This window comes from Pteronotus mesoamericanus, unplaced genomic scaffold, assembly GCF_021234165.1.
Source record: "Pteronotus mesoamericanus isolate MK-2021 breed Mesoamerican mustached bat unplaced genomic scaffold, CSHL_Meso_final contig_164, whole genome shotgun sequence".
NCBI lineage: Eukaryota > Metazoa > Chordata > Mammalia > Chiroptera > Mormoopidae > Pteronotus > Pteronotus mesoamericanus.
In genome coordinates this window covers 29,108,091-29,133,982 of record NW_026555065.1, presented here as the reverse complement: position 1 = coordinate 29,133,982, position 25,892 = coordinate 29,108,091, and the positions used below count along the sequence as shown (strand labels likewise).

The 25,892-nt window shown below is 36.0% G+C and overlaps 1 protein-coding gene across 1 annotated transcript; it reads right to left on the bottom strand.

Moving 5' to 3' along the window:
• Positions 1-1,110: 1,110 nt before the first annotated feature.
• On the bottom strand, positions 1,111-25,642 carry ARHGAP11A (Rho GTPase activating protein 11A). Its single transcript, XM_054565155.1, has 12 exons — positions 25,514-25,642; positions 22,428-22,498; positions 20,584-20,680; positions 19,825-20,078; positions 19,004-19,167; positions 18,691-18,837; positions 13,475-13,549; positions 12,361-12,525; positions 6,041-6,170; positions 5,448-5,556; positions 3,360-3,498; positions 1,111-2,963 (listed from the first exon to the last, which is right to left on the bottom strand). The coding sequence occupies exons 1-12, from the start codon at positions 25,640-25,642 to the stop codon at positions 1,381-1,383; spliced, it is 3,063 nt and encodes a 1,020-aa protein (XP_054421130.1). The 3' UTR covers positions 1,111-1,380.
• Between the last annotated feature and the right edge of the window lie 250 nt (positions 25,643-25,892).

The following is a 25,892-nucleotide window of genomic DNA, read 5'->3' as shown; positions in this document are numbered from 1 at the left end:
CATTAGTCTCAGGCAAGTAATTTTTCAGAAAGTTATCTTTAATGTCTATGCTAAATAAATAACATTTACACACAAGACAAAACCATCCTTGGCTTTTATAAAAATCCAAAGTACAAGAATTCAAGGTAAATGTGGAGGTCGATCAACTATTTCAAATTCTACAATCAAGCATCTGCATATAAGAAATCACCTTGATTAAATTTTTCAAGCTTAATTAGTCCTCAATTTTAAATTCTACATGAGACATAACAGATACAAATGTATTTGTGCAAATTAACTTAAAAAAAAACAGTATGGCTTAAAAGTCATCAATTATTCCTGCAGCATCATACTATATAAGCACACTTGAGTTATTATTCTACTTTAGGCATTATTCTTAAGTGAGCACCCTGTATACATCTACAGGCAATAGAAACCTAATTACTTTGTCCCAAATAGGAATAAAGGATTAAGATGCTATTGAAACAGGTTAATTTCCAGGGGTTTAGGTAAAGGCAATAAACATTAATGTATTTCAAGAAAAAAGGTTTGTGCCCTGGCTAGTATGGCTCAGTTGGTTCGAGCATTGTTCTGTACACCAAAAGACTGTAGGTTTGATTCCCCGGCAGGGCACATGCCTGGGTTGTGGATTCTGTCCCCTGTCGGGGCTCATACATGAGGCAACCGATCAATGTTTCTTTCACTCTCACCTCCTCTCTCTAAAATCAATAAGCATGTCCTCAGGTGAGGACTTAAAAAAAAAAAAAAAAAAGATTCGCAAGGTTTATCTATTCCCTTTATATGTTAGGAATTTCTTGTAAAAACATTATGTGATTTAGGAGGAATAACAGGAAATAGATACAACTTATTCTACTCTTCCTCTCACCCTTAATAAAATTCATGCAATTTTGAACTCAATTTCTTATAAATCCAGTCAACTTCTTTTAAAAAGTATAACCTGTTTTAAGAGATCACAATAAAATTAAAATGTTTTAAATACTGCCATAATTAAGGAAAACAAAGTAGTTATTTATACAAACATAAGAATTCAAGTTGCTTTTGCAATGAAATTAAAAATCTGGCCCTGGCTGGTGTGGCTCCATGGAATGAGTGCTGGTCTGCGAACCAAAGGGTCACCAGTTCGACTCCCGGTCAGGGCACATGCCTGGGTTGCAGGCCAGGTCCCTGGTTGAGGCTGCACAAGAGGCAACCACACATTGATGTTCTTCTCCCTTTTTCTCTCTCCCTTACCCTCTCTCTAAAAATAAATAAAATCTTTAAAAAATAAAAAAAACCTATCACATATCATCTTGAGCTACAAATTAACATGTAGATTACCTTGCAAGCACGTCACTAACAGCTAATTTTATTTACATTGATGACAAGCATAACACTGACCAATTACAAGTCTACAGGTTTACTTGTTGGTAGTAGTTGAACTTTTCCAAAAGGATTTTTGGGAGAACCTTTATAAGAAATCTTTTGTTTTTCTGATGGTTTCCTAAGGACCCTGTTATTTATCCCAGGAGAAAAGCCCACATTGTTATTTACAACAGGTTTTAATATATCATAATTTGTCAGATCCTCCAAGGGAACCTTAATTTGGCCATCAGATATAACTTTCTCTCTGTAAATTCTGGTTGACCCAAGAGAAGCATTCACGGAGTCTGGGTGCCTTTCCATCTGTGAGAAAGATTTAGAAGTTAATTCCATGCTTGATTTCGAAGCTGCATCAACACTTGACTGTTCACATGATAAAGACTTCTGTTCTCTTAGACCTGATTGAGTACATGAAATTGAGGAATCCTTTGAAGAACTTTCTGTGCAAGAGGAAAGAGCACTGTCATAGCTCACTGCTTTAACCAGAGGAGAAGCAGTATCATCAAGATGTGCCAATTTATGCCTTGTAGGTTGTCTATTATACTCTAATAAAGAAGTAATTCTTCTGACAGACTGACGGACAGGTGTGCGCTGAAACTTAAGAGGTGATTTAACTTTTGTCCTATTTGGTTCATTTAAAGAAAGCTTATTAAACCACTGTATATGGTCTGAAACCTTACCATGCTCTGCTACTTGTAAACCTTTATAAACTGTTGTATCACATGTTTCCACCAGTGACAGCTGTTTAACCACTCTCACGGGCCTAGGTTTTGACAACTTAGCTATATTATGTGTAATCCGCACTGAGGAAGAGGGGTCAGCTGCATCCTCTCTAGAAGCTGTGCATTTTGGTAAGTTCTCCTCCATCATATTCTCCTCCTTTAATTTAGTATTTAGTTTATCCCTTGGAGACTGTTGTATTTTTATTTGTTCATCACTGGGCAATTCTTGCTTGCTTAAATAACCATTTGGTATATCTGAATAAACGCTTTCATCATGTTCCACCTTCATCTCAGTAGAGTAACATTTTGTAGTTGCTTCTCTATCTAATATTTTAGTCTGATGTAGTGAGAAATCTCTTTCTGAAAAACTGTTTTCACTTTTACTAGTGTGGTGTTCACTTGATTCTATCACAGTCAAATCATTAGTTTCAAAGAGATTTTTCCCAGGGCTATATGCTATAGAGGTTGTTTCATTTAATTTTACTTTCTCCACATTAGTTATCGATGACTGCCTGTGATTTATCAATGCATGAAGATTACTTCCAGATTCCGAAAATGCTTTCTGAATTTTCACCAAAGTCTCTGTACTCAAATTATTTTCATCCCCACTAAGAGAGCTTGTGGTTATGTTGTTATTATGCTTGTTGTGTAAATTAGAAGGGGTGAATTCATATGAATTAATAGATGACTTTTCCATCATAATATCAGGCTCCAAAGAGGAGTTTTCTACCTCAAGACTTCCTTCTATCGGAGAAGCTTCATTTGCTTCTGTTTCTCGAATACTTGAATTATTTGGTCCCGTCCAAGACATTCGGTAACTTGTTCCATCTAGTTGTTCTGGAGTTAGTAAGTTTTCCTCCGACTTACTGATCTTTTTTGAACCTAAAATAAAGCAGTTCAGGGTTTTTAGTCATTTATATTTGACATAGTTTTGAAATATTATCCAAATACATGGTAAATAAAGGTACTAAGCATTTGATTACAATAAATTAGATTTGTTAAAAGAAGCAATGTTTAAGTGTCAAGCATTTTCATATTTATAAGCATCCTCCAATTGTTCACAAAATAGACATTGCTAATTCAAATATTTTTATTCAAACTTGAATTTTAAATTTCTAAAACAATAAGTTACTTAATACATTTTATCATTAACAAAGCAACTAAAGGCTATGTGTCAATTTTATTTCAATAAAGGTGGAAACTTTTTTTTTTTTTAAATCAACTAAATGTTGGTTTTTTGAGTAAAACTCTAACAATACCATGTAAGTGTACCTTTACCTTTCTTTGTTAGTTTTTCATCAATATCTGGGCTAAAAAGCAGACCTGTTTTTACACATTCAATCCTATTTTTTAAACTTTGTTGATTTGCAAGTCTTCGACCAACATTTTCATGTCTATTGACACCAGAATACCCATTCTGCAGAGACAAAAAAAGAAAAATTAAAAGTTTTGGATAAAAAATAAACCAGGTGATTTTCAAAATATTAAGACAAGTTAAATTTTTATGGTTATCAAAATCCTCTATAATGAATTAAAAATGATATATATGATTGAGAAACAATTTTATAGCAAACACAAATATATTTGTTCGCATGTTGATAAGTTGTAAACATTTGACTTGGATATTAGTTGATTTTATGATCAAAAATAAAAAATAGCCTTGAATATTCATTAGGTTAAAAAATAATGTTGATTCTGAGCCAAGGCCTATTCACAACAGTGAAAGAAGAAAAATAAACAAACGGAACCCAAGACCAAAATCTTAGCTTAATGGAATTTATATTCTAAGTGGAGAGATTCAGACCAGAACAAAATAATCAGTCACTTAAATTGTATAATATAAAACAGGGTTGCCCAACCCCCAGGCCGCGGACCAGTAACGTGCCAGTGCCCTGTAAGGAACAACGGGTGAGTAAAGCTCGCCTGAGCTCCGCCTCCTGCACTCCCCTCCCCCACTGGTCCCTGGTGCCAAAAAGGCTGAGGGCCACTGACATAAAAGATGAAAAGTGCTATGGAAAGAAGTAAAGTAGGGTAAAAAGAATATGCAGTGATAAAAGGTGGGGGTGTAAATTTAAACAGAGTGATCATAAGATGGTTTGTGAGTCAAGAAAAATGAGGATGAAAGTCATTGAACATATAAGAGGGAAAACAGTCTGGGGACAGAAAAACTGGGGTCAGTGCAGTGTCTAAGGCTGAAGCCAGGTCTGGCATATTTGACCAACAGCAAGGGGGCAAGAATGGATGAAGCCGACTGAGTGAGAGGCAGAGGCAGGAGGAGAGCTCAGGGAGGGAGGCTGAGAACAGATCATGCGCAGGGTTGCAGTTGGTGGAAGAACTTTTTTTTTTTCAGAGTGAAATGAGGAGTCACTGGAGGGCTCTGAACAAAAAAGTGACATGACCTAACTTGGGTTTTAAAAGGATAATTTTGGCTAGAGTACTACAGCCAGGTAGAAGCAAGTAGATCTACTAGTAGAACCTTACTGCAGTAACCCAAGCTTGAGACAGCAGGACTTAGAGAAAGTTAAAAATGTAGTACTGGTGAGAATTGGTCTGAAAGCAAAAGTTAGATAGGATTCCCTAATGGCGTAGGCAGGAAATGCAAGAGAAAGTGAGGAGTCAAGAATGCCTGCATGGTTTTTGGCCATAACTGAGGGGTGAAAACTGCAGGTAGAAGTGTGGATGGCGGAAAGGGGGAGGAGTGGAGAAGTAGAGGCAGTGAAGAAATGCATCTCAGAGCTCTGTTCGGGACAGGTTACACTAGAGATGTCTGCTGGATCGACATCCAAGGAGGGAAGTCAAGTAGGCAGAAGTTCAGAAACAACCAGGTTGTTCAAGAGAGCATTTTGGGCTGCAGATATCAACTTAGAAGTCTGAAGTAAATATAGATGTTTAAAACTGATGATCACCTCTAGTGAGTGGAGAGAGAAAAGAGAAGTCCAAGGATGAGGCTCTGAGCACTCCAATGCAAAGGAATTAGGAAAGTAACCAACGAAGAAAGAAATCATGAGAGCACAATGTCCTTGAAGCAAGGAGTGAAAATATATTGAAGATGAGCAAGTAAACAGCCAGGACAAACGTGGCTGGCAGGTCAAGACAAACAGGCACTGATATTTGTTCCGCGGCTTGAGTAGTGATGAATTCATGGGTGACCTTGATGAGTGCTGGGAATGAAAGTCTCACTGAAATTGGCTTAAGCAGAGTAGAAAAGGAGGAATTGGAGATATGCAAGTGTAACAGTTTGGTATACAGAGAAGTAGAGAATAAGAAAGTAGCTGGAGGGGAGTCAGGGTTGGGAGGGTCTTTCGGCATCAAGCCTACAGCTTTATGCTAAGATGAACATCAGTGAAATAATGAAAGACAACTTACTACATCTTTGCTACTTCTCCCCAGACTAAATCTCAAACGAAGAGATCTTCGAACTTTTTCTTTACGACTGATTTTAGGAGAGAAGCAGCCTGCTTTTCCTGATTCCACCCTGAAAAGAGTGGAATTAAAAATGTCAATTTATAGCACAAAAACTGGAGAAATGTCTGCAAAATGAAATTTGAGAATGTCCACTGCCAATCATATTGCTAGTAACTCAAGAGTATTAATTTTCTAAAATCAGTTAAGCTTTAAGATACCATATATGAACATACTGTATTTGCATATAAAAATGATTTTTCCTATCACCAGAATTGTCTAGTTACTTATAAACCATAATCATTAGAATAAACTCTTTTCAAATAACCAGAAATTTAAAAATTACCCACAAAAACATGAAGTAGGATTTTAAGCAAGCAAATGACTCAGATTAGGAATCTTTCTCTGGAGGATATATAAAGGGCACCTGATTAATAAGACCATAAAGACAGAGAAAATTTTTAAAATTATAATTCTCGGGATAAAGACAAGATATTTTATTAACTATCTACATCAAATACTTATCCAATGAAAACACAATGTCCTGGATAAGTTACCTGCAAACTTTTTTGCTTGCAATCCTTTTACTTCGCCTTGGCACATCTGTGCTGATCAAGGGATTTCCACTGATGGCTACAGGAGAGAGTGAACTCTGAGATGACCCTTCTGGGCTTGTATCAACGTGAACTAGAAAAATAAACACATGCAAATATACCACACATACTTATTTTCTTTTTCAAAATAGAAACTATTAATAGCAATTAGAATTAAAGTCTTAATTTCTACCACTAAGTCACAATAAAAATCATATAACTTCTGCTTAAAAATTTCAGGGCCTAAATAACTCAACTCAACTAAAAAAAAAAAGGTTTCAATTTTCTCCTTTTTAGATGCCAATGAAAGGTACCATTGCTTTCACATTGGAGTTTTGCTTTAGACTCATTTAGGAATACAAGGGAGGATGGGGCACTGTTGGAGACTGGACAAAATGCAAGCTTTCATGACAGACAGACTTGAGTTTGTTCCATAACTTACTAAATGGCTTTAAGCTCTGAATATGGATTGCTATGGCACATATAAGTATTACTGTAATGTATGTAAAATGTCCACCACACTACTTGATGCGTAATACTAATAATTTTACCCAAAATAAACTATTAGAAAACAATTTAGAGTCTGAGTATCCAGTATGCACCTGCTAGCCAACTGCAGTCTATCTGACTTGAGTATAATTTGTCCAATATTTTTGGCAAAAAAACTATCTACAACACATGCTTAATCACCTGGCTACTGCCATGTTCCATGCTAAGAACTGGGGGTTACAACAGCTCATTTCTATCAAGTTTTCTAACACTATATCATGAAACTGACTATAAATTAGAAAACAAGTAAAATAATTATGAACAAAAGCTCCCTATACATTTGACTTATATTTGAATCATGCCCAGGATACACTCCACAAACATGAGCCCTCTTAACTCATCACTGGAAATGACAAAGAATTCACATGGGTCCCCAGAGACATCCATGTTTTAACATAATCATTAGAGTGACCTTGAGGTGCATTTGACTAAAGAAAATTTTGGAGGCCAATATGATATAGCCAATGTGACATAGGTAAGCTTTATTCTAAGGTTGCAGTGATCACAAGCAGGCATAGCCAGAACACATGGCATAGTGCAAAGTTATATATATATGAAAGAAATTATATATAGGTATTCATGGGTTTTAGATTCATGTCATTACCTTTATACATTAAAAAAAACAAAACAAAACACATTTAGTAGGTGGAATCTGTTAAATTATGCCTAAGAAAGTAGGGCCAAAGAAAAACGATGGGTTAAAATAATAGGATTACTACTGTTGAACTTCTTTACTTTTTTATTTTAAAAAAATTCACTGATTAAGCCCTGGCCAGTGTGGCTCAGTTGGTTGAAGCATTGTCCTGTAGACCAAAAGGTCACAGGTTTGATTCCTGGTCAGTGCACATACCCAGATTGTGGGTTAGATCCCTGGTTGGAGCACATACAAGAACACGGCCAACCAACATCTCTCTCTCTCTCTCCCTCTGTCTCTCTCTCTCTTTCTCTCAAAGCAATGAAAAAACGTCCTTGGGTGAAGATAAATAAATTTTTAAAAAATAACAAAATTAAAGAAAACTCACTTTGGTGAAGTTTTCTTTACTTCACCAAATAAATTTTGATATAACAAAATTTATTTGGTGAATAAATAACAAAATTAAAGAAAACTCACTGATTAAGCAGGCTAGTACTACTATTACAATAACACAAGAATGTATAACCTATTTGGGGGGAACTTAAGAGTAAAAGAACCAACAGGTTCATCCTTGGGGGAGATGCTGTAATGCCAATAAGCAAAGGCTTACTGTGCCATTTGGAAAAAGTCCTCCAAAGTGGAAAAGCCTTTTTAAATATAAAGAAAACACAAAGTTACTTTTAAAAAGTTAAAGTCTTCAACCTCTGAATACTGAGAAAGCTACAGTTGTAGCCTCAGAGTTCTTATCATTACACTTTAATCAAGCATGGAGAACCTGTGAAGGACCAGAAAACAAATTGCTACTGTTTATTTTTTTAATAAAACAAAAAAAGGAAAATATAAACCTTTTAGACAATGGAAACAAAAAGAGGCTTCTGAGAAGATCTCATAATGCAGTTAATGAATTCAAAATGGGACTCTTAGCATTGTCAGGAAACAATAAAAATCTCAAAGATCAGAGATCACTCATTTTGACTAAATGTGAGCTAAATATGAGATGGAGGACCCCAGCTTAGTTATGGTTTCATTTTGAGTTGACCATAAGGTTAATTAATATGAGCCAACTGTATTCTACACATGCTAAAGGAGCCAATTCAAAATTCAGCCTAAGGCTGAGCATCAGCAAGATGGAGGAGTGAATGGAAGTCACACTGACCTCCTCCCAGGACCAATCTGGAATTACAACTAAACTGTGGAGAAATCATCCAGAACAAAGAACTGAGCAATAGTGAGAGAGAAGCCTTATAACCTAGGACAGACAGCAGAATCAGCTTCAGCACAACCTGACTGGGAAGGAGTGTAGTGGAAACTCAAGAAGGCTGGCTGGGTGCCCACAAGCAGCAGAATCAGAGGGATATGTAAGCAGCCAGTGGTATCCCCCTGTGAAGAGTGGGGTCTAAACCATAAGTGGGGATCCCCAACTTCAGCACCAGAACCCAAAAAATACAGATAACAACCAGCTGCACAAAGCAGCAGGGTTGGTCTCTGCCAGAGACAGGCAGCTGGAGATGCAAAGAGCCGTTTAAAGGGCCAATGCACAAATTTTCATTTGTAGCCACTTACCCTGGGCTCCGGAAAAGGAGGAGACAGAGTGGGCTAGAGACGTCTGAGGAGAGACTGGGAACAGAGGCTTTTGGGGAGAGAACGGAAAGAATAGCCATTGGAATCCCAGTGCTAACTCATCCCCCATAGGGCAGCAGCCATCCCGCTCAGGTAGATCACTCCACTCTGAGCAGCCAAAGGGGAAACAATAGCCCTGACCTCAGGAGGGATTCTACCCTGCCCTATGGTGCTTAAGCCTGACTACTGAGTGCAGAGTGACAAGATTAACAGCTGAAGGAGATAGTCATAGACAGTAGACCCCTGAAAATTTCCAACAGACTGTCCAAGGTCAGATGGGGTCAACATCTGACATCACCAGAGGTGGATCCAGAAAGAAAAGACAATGGTAAATACTAGAGGCTACCGAGATGAAATCCACTGTGGTCTTCTCCATGATTTGCGATATTTTCTTTACTGCATAGTTTTTAAACATTCATTTCTTATCCATCAAGTCTGTGCATATTGTCATTAGATTTTATACTATATTTCATCACTCTCCTTTCTTATAATAGTTTTAATCTCTTTAGAGCCTTATTAAGATTGGTTCATTTGGTGTTGATAGTGGGATTGCCAGGAGGAGTTATTTTTGTGGATGTGGATTTGTTTCCTGTGCTTTGTGGTTTTGTTCTGGCAGCACCTGCACAACAACAACATGGTAGGCAAAGTGACCGTCAGTCAACCAGCTGGAGGTAAGGACCCATCAAAGAACAAGTAAACAACTTTCAGAGAGCCAACATAAACAGCATTAAAGGCATCCCAAGAGCATCAAGTTCAGGAGATCAAGGAGACTGCATCACTGAATTTCACATGTCTCCTACCATAGAAGTTCACACCACAAAGTCAGGGAGTCAAAAGAGATCAATTTAAGAAGCAGAAGCAAACAAAAAGAGTCTCACAAATAATGGGAAGACAAAGAAACAACCCCCAATTGAAGGGAAAGGAGAAATTCCCAGAAAGAGTGCTAAATGAAATAGAGGCAAATAAACGATCAGATATTCAGTTCAAAACAATGGTTATAAGGAAGCTAAATGTGCTCAGTGAGAATTACCAAAAACTACAGGGAAATATGAGGAACTTACTGCAAACTACATCAGCATGGAAAAGGACACAGGAACTACCAATAAGACAAGAGGAAATGACAAATACAATTTCTGAATTGAAGAACACAGTAGAAGGAATCAAGAGCAGGCTAGAGGAAGCAGAGGATCGAATGAGCCAGCTGGTGGACAATGTAGAAAAAAGCTCACAGAAAGAGCAAGAAAAGGAAAAAACACTCAAAAAGAATGAAGAGGGGTTAAGGGAAATGCAGGACAATATGAAATGTAATACTATGTGTATAATAAGGATACCAGAAGGAGAAGAGGAGCAAGGGATAGAAAATGTGTGTGAAAAAGTAATGATGGAAAATTTCCTAATCTGAGAAGAGGAAATGTCACAGAAGTCCAGGAAGCACAGAGGGTCCCAATCAAGAGGAACCCCAAGAGGCCCTCTCCAAGATACATCATAATTAAAATGGCAAAATTCAAAGGCAAAGAGAGAATCTTAAAAGCAGCAAGGGAGAAACAAATAACATACAAGGCTAGCAGCTGACTTCTCAACAGAAACACTACAAGCCAGGAGGGAATGGCAAGAAATATTCCAAATAAGAGAAAGCAAAGGCCTGCAACCAAGACTACTCTACCCAGCAAGGCTCACATTTAAAATGGAAGGTGGAATAAGGAGCTTCCCAAACAAAAGGCGGCTAGAAGAATACACTTCCACTAAACCAGCACTGCAAGACATGCTTAAGGGACTGCTTTAAGAAGATGAAGAAAAAGAGTGAGAAAGAGGAACACAGGTACAAAGGAGAAAAATGAATAAGTATCTATCAATAACAACGTTAGTTGTAAATGGATTAAATGCTACAATCAAGACACACAGGTGGCTGAATGGATTAGAAAACATGACCCTTATATATGCTGCCTACAAGAGAACCACTTCAGAACAAAGGACCTACACAGACTGAAAGTAAAGGGATGGAAAAAAATATTCCAAGCAAGTAGACAGGAAAAAAAAATAGAGGTAACAATACTTATATCAGACAAAACAGATTTCAAAACAAAGGCCATAAAAAGAGACCCAGAAGAACACTTCATAATACTCAAAGGAAGAATCCATTAAGGAGACAAAAACATTGTAAACCTATATGCACCTAACACGGAGCACCCAAATATATAAGGAAAATCTTGGAGGCCTTCGAGAAAGATATAGACAGTTAGGGCACATGCCTGAGTTGTGGGCCAGTTACCCAGCAGGGGGCACTCGAGAGGAACCACACATTAATTTTTCTCTCCCTTTCTTTCCCCCTCCCTTTCCCTCCCTAAAAATAAATAAAATATATTTTTTAAAAGCTTTATAAATTTATTCTTACAAAACTGTTACTTAGGGCTAAAGAGTGAGGTAATATGTTTACATTATCAAATGTTATATAAAACTAAATTAATACCATGCAATTCCATGAAATAAAAATAGGCAAGTTGCAAAGAGGCAAGATTCTGAACACATTATTAACTTAAACTAAATGGACTAAAAGGTGCATGTAATTCTCTGTAAACACACTGATAGTAGGAAATTTTAACACCCCACTGTCAACAATGGATTGATCTTCCAAACAAAGTATCAAAAAGGATATTATGGACTTGAACAATGCATTAGATCAAATAGACTTAACTGATATATACAGAACCTTTCACCCCAAAGAAGCAAAATACACATTCTTTTCAAAGGCACATGGAACATTTTCAAAGATAGACCACATGATAGAACACAAAGCAAGCCTATATAAATTCAAGAAAATTCAAATCATAACAAGCATTTTCTTGAGCCACAAGGGATTGAAACTAGAAACCAACCTCAATTAATCCCTGGCCGACATGGCACAAACAAAAGGTCACCAGTTCTGAACCCACAACCCAGGGAACATGCCTGGGTTGAGGGTTCAGTCCCCAGTCGGGATACGTACAAGAGGCAACTGACTGATGTTTCTTACATCACTGCTTCTCTCCCTCCCGGCCCCCTCTCCAAAAAAAAAAAAAAAAAAAAAAAAAAAAAAAAGCCCTGGTTGGTGTGGCTCAGTGGATTGAGCGCCAGACTGCGAACCAGAGGGTTGCCGGTTCCATTCCCAGTCAGGGCGCATGCCTGGGTTGTAGGCCAGGTCCCCAGTAGGGGGTGCGTGGGAGGCAAGCATACACTGATGTTTCTTTCCTGTTCTTACTCCCTGCCCCTCTAAAAATAAACAAAAATAAAATCTTTTTAAAAAATTAAAAAATAAAAATAAATAAAATCTTTAGAAAGTAAAATATAAGTAAAATTTAGGGGACTTTATAAAGATTCAGATCTGATTAAAAAAAGAATAAAGCTCTGGCTTTTCAAGGGTGGTATTAATGTGAAATAGCACTTTGCCTAGAATAGGCACCCATGTTAATATTTACAACCCAATTATATAAATTACATTTGGTACCTGATAGTGGTGTAGAACTGGTACTGAAGAGGTTGCTTGGCAACAAGTCAAAGTTAAAATTGTGCTTGATAGACTTCCTTTTCTTGCTTGAGAAGCCATAAGAATCTACTGGCAGTTTACGCTTAGCATTTGGTGTAAGAATCACTGGTGACTCAGATAGTTGTGCTGGAAAAACAAAAACAACAAAAAAACCAATTTATTGTTTCTCCCACAAAGTTGATAAAATAAAAAAGCTTTATAGCCTGGCTGGTGTGGCTCAGAGGATTGAGCACCAGCCTGTGAACCAAAGGATCACTGGTTCGATTCCCAGTTAGGGCACATGCCTGGGTTGTGGGCCAGTTACCCAGCAGGGGGCACTCGAGAGGAACCACACATTAATTTTTCTCTCCCTTTCCCCCTCCCTTTCCCTCCCTAAAAATAAATAAAATATATTTTTTAAAAACTTTATAAATTTATTCTTACAAAACTGTTACTTAGGGCTAAAGAATGAGGTAATATGTTTACATTATCAAATGTTATATAAAACTAAATTAATACCATGCAATTCCATGAAATAAAAATAGGCAAGTTGCAAAGAGGCAAGATTCTTAACACACTATTAACTTAAACTAAATGGACTAAAAGATGCATGTAATTCGCCTTAAACAATATTAACATAGGAAAGAAAATTATAATCAAGGAATTAAAACAAAAACTAAATATTATTTTTGCTTTTCATTATAACTCAGTATTAATCAGTTAATTTATTCAATCTGGAAAACAAAACAAATGATTATATTGTCTGTTATAGGACTAAATAATTTCAGCCATAGCAAAGTAAGATAAAAAAACTGGAACATACACTAATAAACTTCTGGTTTATAAAACAAAAGATTGAATTATTTTCACATATTCAATAACATCTAACTTACAAGCAACAGAAAAGCATAATTTTGAAGACTGAAGATATAATAGACTAAAAGAAATTCTTATAATTTTGGCTTCATTATATTCAATGTAATTAGCAAGTCACAAACATATAATAGCACAGTATCCCCATTGAAAGTAACACTGAATTTAATTAAACCAAAATAATTCAGACATTTTCATTTAAATAAATACGTATAATACCTACCGATTCTTTCTTGTTGAGGCGTAATAGAGGGTGTTCTGTTATATTTAAGTTTATTTAGTGCTCCACTGACAAAGTCTGAAATGCAAGATATACACAATCATATAGTCAATTATAACTTAACATTTACCTGTCTTTCACCAGTAATTCACATTGATATTTGTGGTCTTCTAGCATCTAAGTTCGTGTCAACCTATATGTTTTAAAGGTAATTTAAAGTTATTTAAAAGGAATTATTTCAAAATAGGAAAAAACTAAATGATATATTTTTATTCCATTCCACTTTTACTCCCATATCTCTCAAAAAAAAAGATATACAATACTGAATGATATGTAAGACAAATATTTATAATGTACAGAAAGGTAAGGAAGAGGAAGGTAGAAGAAGTGGTAACAGGAGAGAAAGCTTTGCAGGATAAGTAAAACCTTGCCTGTTCTTGAAGGATTAGTAGGTGCTGACTTGGGCTAGGTGAATGGCATATGCAAAAGCACGTAAGTAAAAACAGGATTTATGTATACTAGAAACCAGTAGTTCAATGTTGCTGGAGCAAACAGTCAGCAGTGGATATTGTAAGAGATACGCCTTCCATATTAGAAAGAACAGCGCCTGTTTGTCGTTTTGAAAAACTTGAACTTCTCCAAAGGCAAAGGGGAGCAAAACTGTCTGACCTGCATTTTAGAAAAATTACTCTGGCAGCAGTTTAAAAGACAGGCCTTAGGCAGCAAGCTTCCCCGGAGGCAGGCCAACTAGCTGAAGGTTCTTCTACGTATGTTACTACATCATTAATCAAGTATGTAATTTGTACCTACAATGCATCATGCACCTGCTAGCATTAGCGATACAACAGTGACCAAAACACAGTTTTTTGCCTTTAAGGTACTCATTCTCTGAGAGGAAACAAACTAAATACCCCAAGAAAATACTAAATGTATAATGACAAATGGATTAAGTAGTCTGAAGTTAAAATATAACAACAGGTTTATACTAGGGAGTCCACAGTGTCCCTAAAGAAGTTATATTTGAAATCTGATGGGCCCTGGCTGGTCTGGCTCAGTGCATTGAGTGCCAGCCTCTGAACCAAAAGGTCACAGGTTCAATTAGCAGTCAGGACACATGCTCGGGTTGTGGGCCAGGTCCCCCATTGGGGACCAATGAGAAGCAACCGATTGATGTTTCTCTCCCTCTCTTTCTCCCTCTCTTTCCCTCTCACTAAGTTTTAAGAAGGAAGGAAGGGAGGGAGGAAGGAACGGAGGGAGGGAGGGAGGGAGGGAGGGAAGAAGGGAAATTAGCCAGACAGGAGATGAAGGTCAGAGCAGAGACAGGAACAGTGGAAAATGGAGGCAGGAATAAAGGTATTTAGAAGATCAAAGTAACAAGAGTTAGTGAGCATTGAGATGTAAGGGTGAGAAAAGAGTAAATATAATATACTCTTCTAAATATAAATATAAAATTCTGCTTTTGGTAACTGAGTAGACAATAGAGCTACCAAAAGAAAAAGGAGATTATGAAAGGAAGAGTTAGACACGTCTCTGAGACACTGAGATGGATATGATTCCATTTGCAGGAAGATCTAGGCTGGAGAAGTAGATTTGGGAATTGTCAGCCTAGAAATGGTAGTTTTTAAAAATGACAGTGAATAAGATCATTTAAAAAGGGGACAAAGAGTAAGAAGATGATCAAGTATGAAAAAATGGAAAACTTAAGAGGTGGTAAGAAAAAAATGAAATCCAGAAAAATGAAAACAAATGGCTTACAGAGGTAGGAAAACCATGAAAGCGTAGTATTACAAAACAAAAACAAATAACGAGGAAAGAAAAAATATCAGGAAGGAAAGGAAACAGTTAAGTGGTCAAAGAAGCTCTCAATAATGTAACCAAGAAAATATACACTGGATTTAGCTACTAGGAAATATTTTCCTTCAACAGGAATATTTTCATGCACAAATACGCCCCTAATTTTCAGTCACGATGAAACACAAAAGTCTTCTAAATATGTTAATTTACTGGATTAATCACCAAATACCACTCAAAATAGTTATTTAAATTCAAGCTCAGATTTTACACCCTCAAATGAAATATGTACAAATCAGAGGAGAATACTGAAAACCTCAATGAAGAGTGAAAAATAGGCAATGATCTAACTCTCAGGCAATGGCTAACCAAGCCAACCTTCATGAAACCAGGGCAGATAAACAAGATTAATATGGGAGAAGGAAAATAAAATGAAAAAGGAAGAAAAGTGAAAGGAGAGCCAGAGTAGTTAGAAGAAACAATAGAGCAACAGATTGAGCCATAGCGGTAACACACTAGACCAGCAGAGCAAAACCAGGAGTATGAAGACAAACTGTTCCCTCTATAATCTGAAACCGTCCTGAATGCATAGTGGGCCACATTGAAAGTACAGACCATCTCTCTAGAGAAAAAGAAAAATTATGTCCTAATCCCTTTAATAGTTTCATGAGCTTACTATACGTATTTTAGGAAGTACCATACTAAGAATGGCATCACATTAATTAAATCAGCTCAGCGCTGCATCACTGTCCATGAAAGACATTGGTTAGCACAAAGCCAGTTCAGAGGGGTGCACACACTTGCATACACAGGCAAGAATGGGAAAATTATGATAGACCAAATTCTTCTTACTTAAGAGTTTGCTCATGGAAGTCTGTGTAGATTCTGGAGCAATACGATTATTGAGAATTGTTGTATCTATCATAAAATTAAGCTAGAGTAACTAATTCAGATAATAGCAAAATAAAAGTTCTAGAGATTGGTTGCACAATGTGAATGTACTGACCATTATTGAAATTACACTTAAAAATGGCTCACATGGTAAATTTTATTATAGTTTTCCACAATTTAAGAAGTCAAAAGATTCTTCAAGGCAACTGCAAACAGCTCACACTGCTGTTTGTTTTGTGTGGCATTTTAAAGTCAGATGCAAAAAAAGAGGCTAGCTACAACATAAAATAAACACTAATGGTCTGGAGCTCCTGAACAGTTTCAAATTGCTAATAAAATTGATGTATTTTATGATACTTGACAAACGCTATCATAACCTGTTTGAATAAAGTACCTCTGAGTTTAAGCCAAATAATCAGTAACTCAACTTGCTGTATTCACTCAGTAATTTATGCTTATTCAGTAAACAAAACAAAACACTGGGCTGGATAAAATGACGTATAAAACATGGTGTCTACCTTTAAGAGCATTAAATACAATAGGTAAGAGAGTTATGCACAATGAGTGAATATAAAACCAGATGAAAACTATTAGAGTCTAGAATATTATAGACTGTTGGATTGAAGAAATATTCCTACTGAAAAAAGGAGGGGGAAGCTTAGTTGTTGACAAGACATTCAGGCTGAATTTTGACAGCTGGATATAATTTGAATAGCAGGAGTAGATGGAAGTAAAAACTTTATATGCAAAAGAACAAAGTGTCTAGAAAACAATACAGAATACAGCTTGACTACAGCATAGATTGCATAAGGGAGAAACAAGAAAAAGTACAAAAGGCATGCTAAAGCATGCTTTAATGTCAGTCTATGAACATCAGTATTTATCAATGGAAGTTTCTGAAGAGTATGTGTGTGAGATACATGATTAGAGTTATACATCAAGAATATCAGCTTTGACAGCAACGGCAGAGCAGATTCAAAGAGGAGGCACAAAAACCAAGGTGATTCTTACAGTAAAGATGCAGTAAACATTGCAGATAGAATCTTATAGAATCTGAAAACTGGAAATATAGATAGTAAGGCATCAATGGCTTAAAGCCCAAGTGATTAGAGAATGGCAGTGCTATTAATAGGAAATGGAATTCAAGTAGAATCAGTTTTAAAGAAGGTAAAAACGATCATTTCAAACTGCTCAGCTTAAACTACCAAGGAAAAGCCAAAGTGGAAGGTGTCTGCCTATTAGTTCTTTACTAAAGTGGAACTGATGTGGTTAAATAAAAAATTGTTATTAAATAATGTGATAAATTATTACAAAATAAAGTAGAACTGGTATTTGCAAGATAACAGTGAAAGTTAGAGATCCAGTGTTTACCTATTTAGATAAGATAACCAAAACTATAGGAGTGAATGAAATCATAAAGGGAAGCAGGGTAATAAAGGCAATCAGTCTGAGAATAGCCTCCAAGGAGAACTGAATTGTGTCCTCCAAGATACGTTTAAGTCCTAACTCCCAGTGCTTATGAATGTGACCTTATTTGTAACTAAGGTCTTTGCAGTTGTACTCAAGTTTTGCTTTAAGCAACCTAGTTTGTGGTACTTTGTTACAGTAACCCCAGGAAGCTGATGCAGAAGGCGTAAGAGCAATCTACAAAGGAAACAAAGAACAGAAGGCAATGCCATATAAACCAAAAGATTAAAAACCAAATGTGACAATAATAATTTCTTCTGATACTCAAAAAATAAATTTCTAAGACAATTAGAAGAGGTATGGCCAGACTTCATCAATGAGGAGATAAGAAGTTTTATAACTGATTTCACCACAACAGCATTCTGGGTCTTTTTGATTCTTCCTTGGCAATGTTCCTTCACTATTTATTTCATATTCCTAACTAATTCATATCATTTAAAAATTATGATCTCACACCTGGATTATTGCCACACATTTGTGACTACTGTCCCTACCTCCAAGTCTCAATTCTCCATACCAGGTAACTTTCTAAAATATTTTAATCACGTTATGCTTCTTCTCATTAAACCTTCAATGGTTCTCCAATGCCCAGCTTAATATTCTAATTCTTTAGCCTGACATTGAGCTCACCAAAATATCATCCTAATAAATACTTCAATCAAGTCACACTGGTCATTTTACATAATGATTAGTTCTTCCTTACAAAAATCTTCTTTCATAGCATCCTTCTCATCCAGAATAAAATACAAGTATTCTAACCCTCCTCCCAACCCCCCCTAGATTCTACCTGTTCTTCAAGAAGGTTCAGTTTGACCTATTTGAAGACTCCCTGATTATTACAATCCTGGGAACTTTTCTCATTTGAACACATTTGGTTTGCACTAAAGATCTAGCTCTTAATATTAGATTGTATTGTCATTTTTACTTTTCACATGCATATATCATGTCTTTCCAACCATGCTGTAAGCACCAAAAAGGCATACACCATAATTTCTGCTTCATGTTCATATACATTTCAGATAAAAGCAAACTGCTGTACCTCCATAAAACAGACTGTTACTGCCACTTACCTCCTACACTTTGTCTTCGCTTTCTCTTATAGTCAACAGGGGTTTCATATTCACCTTCTTCAAAGCCTTCCAGTGATGGAGTAGCACAGAGACCTTCAACACCCAACATAGCCGGTATCTTTTCCAGGATAAAATCTGGAACATGCCCTAATGGAAAATGTTCACAGTTAAGATCTTTCCTCTTCTATCCCTTGAAATGTTTAAATAGTATACACCAACTTTCTAACAGTTATCTGCACAGTTCGCTTGGAAGAAGGGGGGATCTCCCTCCTTTAAACAAATCCCATTACTTAATAATGCAACTACATCTTACCAATATCTGATGCACAATCAATAAAAGTCTGCACTACTGCAGCCTGTAATCGTAGCTTTTTTTCTGCATTGGCAGGTATCTTTTCATGTCCTCTGCTTGTCTGAAGGAGGTTTGGTGCAAATATCACTGCAAGATTGCTACTATCCATCTTATTCTCACTGGACCTTCATAAAAAAATTTTATGAGATGGCACCAAAGATAAAAATAAAGAGTTAAAATAATGTATTAAGGACATTTTGAAGATCTCTTACTTTACCAGTCAAGCACAAGTTAAAATACAGTTACCTTTCACTCACCCATTTTAATAATAATTGGCTTGAAATAAGACAGAACCAGAAATATACAGCTTAAATACATATTTATCATAAAAATCATGCAAACCACAGAGTCCACACTTTGTTTTTCCACACAAATTGAACATGTTTGATTTTCAAACCCTTTAACAGGAAATCTGAAGTACTAGAAGGCAGAAAGTATGTCTAGAACAAGCAGGCTCACTGACAGCAGGAAAAAGAGACAAATTTGAAAAGCAAAACACAAATATTTTAAAAACACAGTAATCTATAACAATTCAGGGGACAAAGGATCCTATAATCACCAATAAGCTATTAAGGCATTCATAATGATCAAAGACAGCAAAGAATCAGTAAATCATTTGGTATGTTGTTTCTTAAACTATACAGGGTAGACTTCTTATAATAAGGATATATATATATATATATAATATTTTTTAGAAAATTGAAATTTATTATCTATTAGAATAAATCCAGCTAATTGAGAAATTAAACTCTCATTTCCCACAACTTTTAATCACTACTTACCTAACAGAAACATTCCTGAGGAAGTTAAAGAAGTATCTTAATATATCAATAGTGTGGCCAGGCATAAGACAGGAGAGCAACAATGTAGCTTTATTCTTCTGCTCTGTTCCTAACTCTTGAGCTTTGAAAAGTGCTTCATGCAAATCAGCTGGGAGAATGGGCTCTGGCAATTCCCTAAAAAACTGCTTAACGAGTCCTGCAATATCACAAGGCAGTGCAGAAGACAGGCCACTGTCACCGTGATCCAGTTTATCCTGAAATAAATAAAATAATCCTAAGCATCTGGGGGCTTACGAGCATATTGCAAATAAAATACCCTTTCTTATACTCTACAGAGCTTTTTAAAATAAATTTCTCTGAACTGTTGTTTTAATACATATGACTTTTTTAGAAGGCTAAAAATAATAAAATTTAATGTTTTTTCAGGTATTGGAACAAGGACCATGAATTTGAAACTAAACTTTTAAAGTATTGTATAAATAGCTGATTGCAATCATTTCACAATGTATGTGTAACTGAAAACACCAAGTTGTACATCTTAAATGTACTTGTGAATTATATCTCAATAAAACAAACAAACAAAAAAAGCATTATATAAATGATATACTCTCTTGGAAAAAAAGTTCTTTTGCCATGAAAAAGCTATTTGCAAACTCAATTTCTGTCAATAATTCATGCAATACTTCTAAATAGTTCAACAGTAAAAACCAAACCAAAAAGTGGTACAAAAGAAAAATTACAGTTCAAGAATATGCTTACCTTTAGAGCTTTTAGACGAATAACAGATCCTGATTTCCTAAAAAGCCCTTCTGTATGAATATGCTCTTCTAGAGATGTGCAAGCATCAACAAGAAAACTGAAAGAGAGAAATCTTTTCAGGTGGCCAAATACACATCTTTCTAAGCCCTAATATTCCGTCAAAGTATATGAGCAGACTAGGGACTACACCTCTTTCAGAAGCTCCGAGGCCACAGATCTCTTTAGTCTGTGATAAATGATTACTTGCTCCCTAAATTCATCTTGAGGGCCCACCCATTTACCCATGACAATGAACCCACAGGTCCCACATCCTTCCCAATCCTCCATTTTTCTGCTTCCACTCAGAGCATAGGACTTGTCTTTTGCACTGTCTCTATTCCTTCATATCTCAGTCTCTACTGCACCAAATCAGACCCTCATCCCCATTCCTCCAGCAAAACAGCTCTCATCAGAGTGGCAAATGGCCTCTGCCTTGCCAAATCTACGGTCAATTCATTGTCTTCATCTTCTTGTCCTACCAGCATTTGACACACTTGACTACTCCCAGCTTATCTTGAAAATACTTATTCACTCTTCTGGTTTTCCTGCTGACTCCCTGACTGCTTCTTCTCAAACTCCTTTTCTGGATCCTTTTTCTGCCAGATTCTACATTCGAAGATGACCCAGAGCTCTGCCTAAGGCCTTCTCTTCTTCATTCTCTCTCCACATGTGATCTTGTACAGCATACACAGCTTAAAATACCTACCATCCACTAAACTTGCCCAAAAATAAAGCAAGGTTTTTCCCCACTCACTCCAACATTACCTCTCAGAGAAGTCATATATATCGCAGTTCTTACAATCCTTTTCATATTTAAAGATATGTGCTCTATTCTCATATTGAACAATTTTTAATAATCAGTGTAGGCTTATTTGCTTAGTTAACAGCTGGTACCAACAAATTAGAGTGGATGTCAGCTGTAAACAACTGATAAAGTTGCACAGGTGAACAGTGGCTGAACATCGCAGACGGTAACTGACAGAAGAGTGTTTTTTGTTTTAAACATGAAAAGAAATTACAACAAAAATGCAGCCATTATTACTGAGAATGTGACTTTCCAATTCTAAATGTTTAAAATCATAAACAAACCTTTTATAGATTATTTAAAAAGCAAAATAGTAAGGGATTACCTTACGAAGATTGTGAATCTACACCTATAGACTGAGGGAGAATGGTTCTAAGGCAGCAAGGTGTTCCATAAATGTTTTTGAACAATGTGTCAATTAAAAACCTAGGTTATCGGAATACACTAAAAACTCCTTTGGACATAGGAAAAAATAATTAGAAAAAGCTAAAATAGTTTCTTAACATGCATTTAAACTGTTTTCTTAAGATGTAAACTTCTGTGGTAATTTCTGATGCAGTTGGTCCAAAAGATTATTTATAAATAGTAAGCAACATAGAAAGGCTCAAGTTTTATATAATTTATATTACAAATACTCTAACACCTCAGCACAATATTCTTTTATCCAACTGTTCCAAAACACACAAAAATATCAAAACTGTAGCTGAATTGGTGAATCAGTACATTACTGAATGTAATCAGAATTGTGGGAAAAAATAGTATAGAAGTAAAACTCTAATTCGATAAAACAAAAATAATTTGCTTTCTAGCATTCATTCATTACTAAATCTTAAAAATCAATCCTAGGAATGAGTATGAATTAAAAAGTTAATATTATGTAAAAGTTAAAAAAAATTTTTTACATCGCTATTGAGAAATGGAATCATTTGCTAGTTCAAAACAAAAGTGTGAGTCGAATACCACTTTGAAATATTTATTCTTCATTTCAAACTTTACTTACCTTGGAATTTGTCCATATTCTGGTACAACAGAATGGGTCAATGCATTAATAGGTACTCCAAATATTTTACCCTAAAACGACAAATATAGTTCCTCTAACACAAAATTAAACATAATGTAAGTAACTTCAGGAAATAAAAAAGCAAAAATAAACTATCAGTTAAGAAAACTAAAGCAATTATTTCAAGTACTTTTGGTAAAAAGTAACTGTATTATCCTAGGTGTTGAGAGTATGATGATGGTAAAATAAAGCTATTGCCCTCAAGGGATGTGGTAAATTCCATCAGTTTCCAATGCCTTAATAGAAAAATCAACCCAGTGAGTGCTCAGTAAGGAAATTCTTAAATGCAATTTGTCCCAAAACACTAACATTTCCCTCAAAATACTACCTATTCCTTCAGCCACCTTATAAATACTGACCTTGTATCTTACTTTTATCACCTTATAAATACTAATTTGAACAAAAAGCTAAGTTAATTGATTGGGTACTTCCTAAAATTACAACTGATTACCTTTTCCACACTTCATGGAAAAATGCAATTCAAACTATGTTCTAAGATACCCAAGGCAGGGATTCTGGCAACACTTAATTCAAATTTCACTTAACTACTTTGAAAGTAATTTTAAACAGTCACATTGAAATGTAATACTCAATTATTCAAATTTTAATACACTCAAAATCCTAAGAGTAAATTTGTATATGCTGGTTAACTTGCATGCTTGTACTCACCTTGCCACTTTCTTTGGGCATGCTTTCAAATTTCTTAAAAATGTGTCACTGATTAAGAAGGTTGTAGCTTTTCACTAAACTTAAAATAATTAAAGCTTGTATATGTCTACTTATACAAAATCAACTAAGTGGGTATACTTAATATTTCACCTGTTAATTTAGTTTAAATGCATCTGTTCTCCAAGAATGATCTTGAAGCTCTTACGTTTTAAGAGCATCTTATTTAACCCTATATTTACAATAAGAAACCATTCAGCATTGTTAATAATTAAATGCACTAACAAAAATCTCACTAGTCCCTTTTCAAGCATCTGGCTCTATTTAACTGACAAATATAGAAAAGACAGTGCAATACAATGCTTAAGAGAGCAAGACCCTAGAGGCAAAACTGCCAGATTTTCAATCCTGGCTCTTCCACTTACCAAGTGACCTTGATCAAATTAACCTTCTCTATGCCTCAGTATCCTAACATAGGTCCTAAGTCATAATTATATAAAGAATTAAAAGATGTAAAACATTTTTATCAGTGTCTGACACAGAGTAAGCATTCAAAGAACATTTATAGGTGTTATGATTACCATTTCAAGATGAACTACTTTTAAAAAATGTTAGTATGAGCAATTCCTTATTTGGGTAAATCAAAATTTCCTTGATACTATGAAAGCAAACAAAATGCAAAAATAAATCAGATGCTGAAGCTGATCGTAAGCCTACAAATGTCGAATTCAAGGTGGGCTTTTTTTCCCTTAAATCTCATTATTCTAATACTTGGTTTCACAAGTAACTGCTAAATTTAATCTCATAAAATAAAGAACATGCTTTTTAAATTTTATGTATTGGAATATCATTTATAATACCATCATTAAAAGAACTATGATTAAGCTACTAACCAACACCAAAGAACTGAAGAAATCTAGTTTTCAAACAACTACCTATCTTGTTAGATTCCATTCATATAACACTAAAATCTTCCGTATTTCTTTATCAGAATATTTTATTAGTGTTTCTAGCATGACTATCAAGATGCAAACCACTTATTATCATTAGTTTAAGTGGCATGTCACAGGCATTGTGCTAGTCCTATCTACAGATATTAATGTTTTTTAAACAGCCCAAGAAGAGAGACCATCATTCCCACTTTCTAGAGTAGGAAGCTGAAGCTTAGGAAAATGAAACAAGCAGTCCAAGATCACATCCCTCGTAGGGGTAGAACAGCAGTCTAACTCAGGTCTCTCAGAATCTAAAGAAAAGCGTCAGTTTTTTTTAAGAGGTTAAAAAAAGAGTCCTTATATAAATTCATACACTTACAAAACCAACGATATTTGATATCTTGGAAAGCAGTTTTACAACAAGAAAAAAACAGTTTCTTTTTAAATATAAACAAATATGTTGCCATTAAGTTGCAAACAACAAAAAAACAATTTCTCCAGAATTTATAAGAGGTATACAAATTATATTTGCTAGTAGTTTTCCTTTTCCAAGTACTTCTTATCTTTCAGAAAATAAAAACTATTAAGAGTTAGTTTTATCAGTTTTCAGCTGTAATTACTTAGAAAGCACCATATAATTAAGCAAATAAGTTTAAAATAAAATGCTTTATAGTTTATTTTTCTTAATGAGATTCGTGATGATACAGTAGAGAATATAAATCCCATTCAAAATTCCCCTACCTTGACCACCCAAAATCAACAGCTTTTTAATCATTTCACTCTGGCTTCTCATCTTATTTAAGGGGAAAAAAAAAAAAAGCTTTGTCTCAAAATATGATATAGTTAAGTTGCAAGCTTTTGTTTTTTTTTAAGCTCGTGATTAGAGAGGCATTATCTGAAGTCTATTCCTAATGTTCTATCACACCGCCTGATCCCTTTAGAAAATGTACTGGTTCCCCTGGTCCTTCCTCGTCAAATCGTACTCTACAACAGCGGTGTAGGGTTTGTCTCCTTTCTCATGTGCTACTTGTTTAAAATACAATAAACTGGCAATACCTGGAAGTATTTTTGTCACAACTGGGAGATGCCACTGGCATCTAATGGATAGAAGAGATGTCGCTAAACATCCTACAGTGCAGAGGACAGCTACATATGTACCCCCCGCCCCCCGCCCAGCAGTTCTCTAGCTCAAATGTCAAGAAGCTGAGACTGAAAAATCCTGCAACTTTCTCTCAATGGCCAAAAATCCCTGTAAAGAAATAAAAAATGTCATTCTTTGAATTTCAGCAGTTGACCCTTTGGATTAAATTAGACACACTTCACCACGTTCCCTCCTGAATCCATACAGAATGAACATTTTAGCATGACCTGGTAGTGATAGTACAGGGGGTGTTCTTCCCCCGCCCCTAAATATTCCCCAGAACTTACCACTATTTCCGTGGCTGCTGTTTCTTTTCTCTTGCGAGTGCAGTGCCCGCGGTCACCTTTGACCTTGATGCCATAGACAGCCCGAAGGTGCTGCAACAAGGCCAGCCTCACCAGCCTCTTATCCCACATCCCGGATACGTCGCCCACTCTCCGAGGCAGGATCTGGGCCCTGAACCTCGCTCGCCACCAGGTCTTCCAATTTCCGAACACCCCAGCCACTTCCACTTCTCCACCAACCGTCTGATCCAGCCACACCTCACCGTTCTTTCACTCACACAGACCTTCTTTCAACCACTTACACAGACCTTCCTTGTCCTTTCGACCACGCCCGTCACCAGCTTCTCACTACTTCCAGCCAAAGAGCCCTTCCTCCAAACCT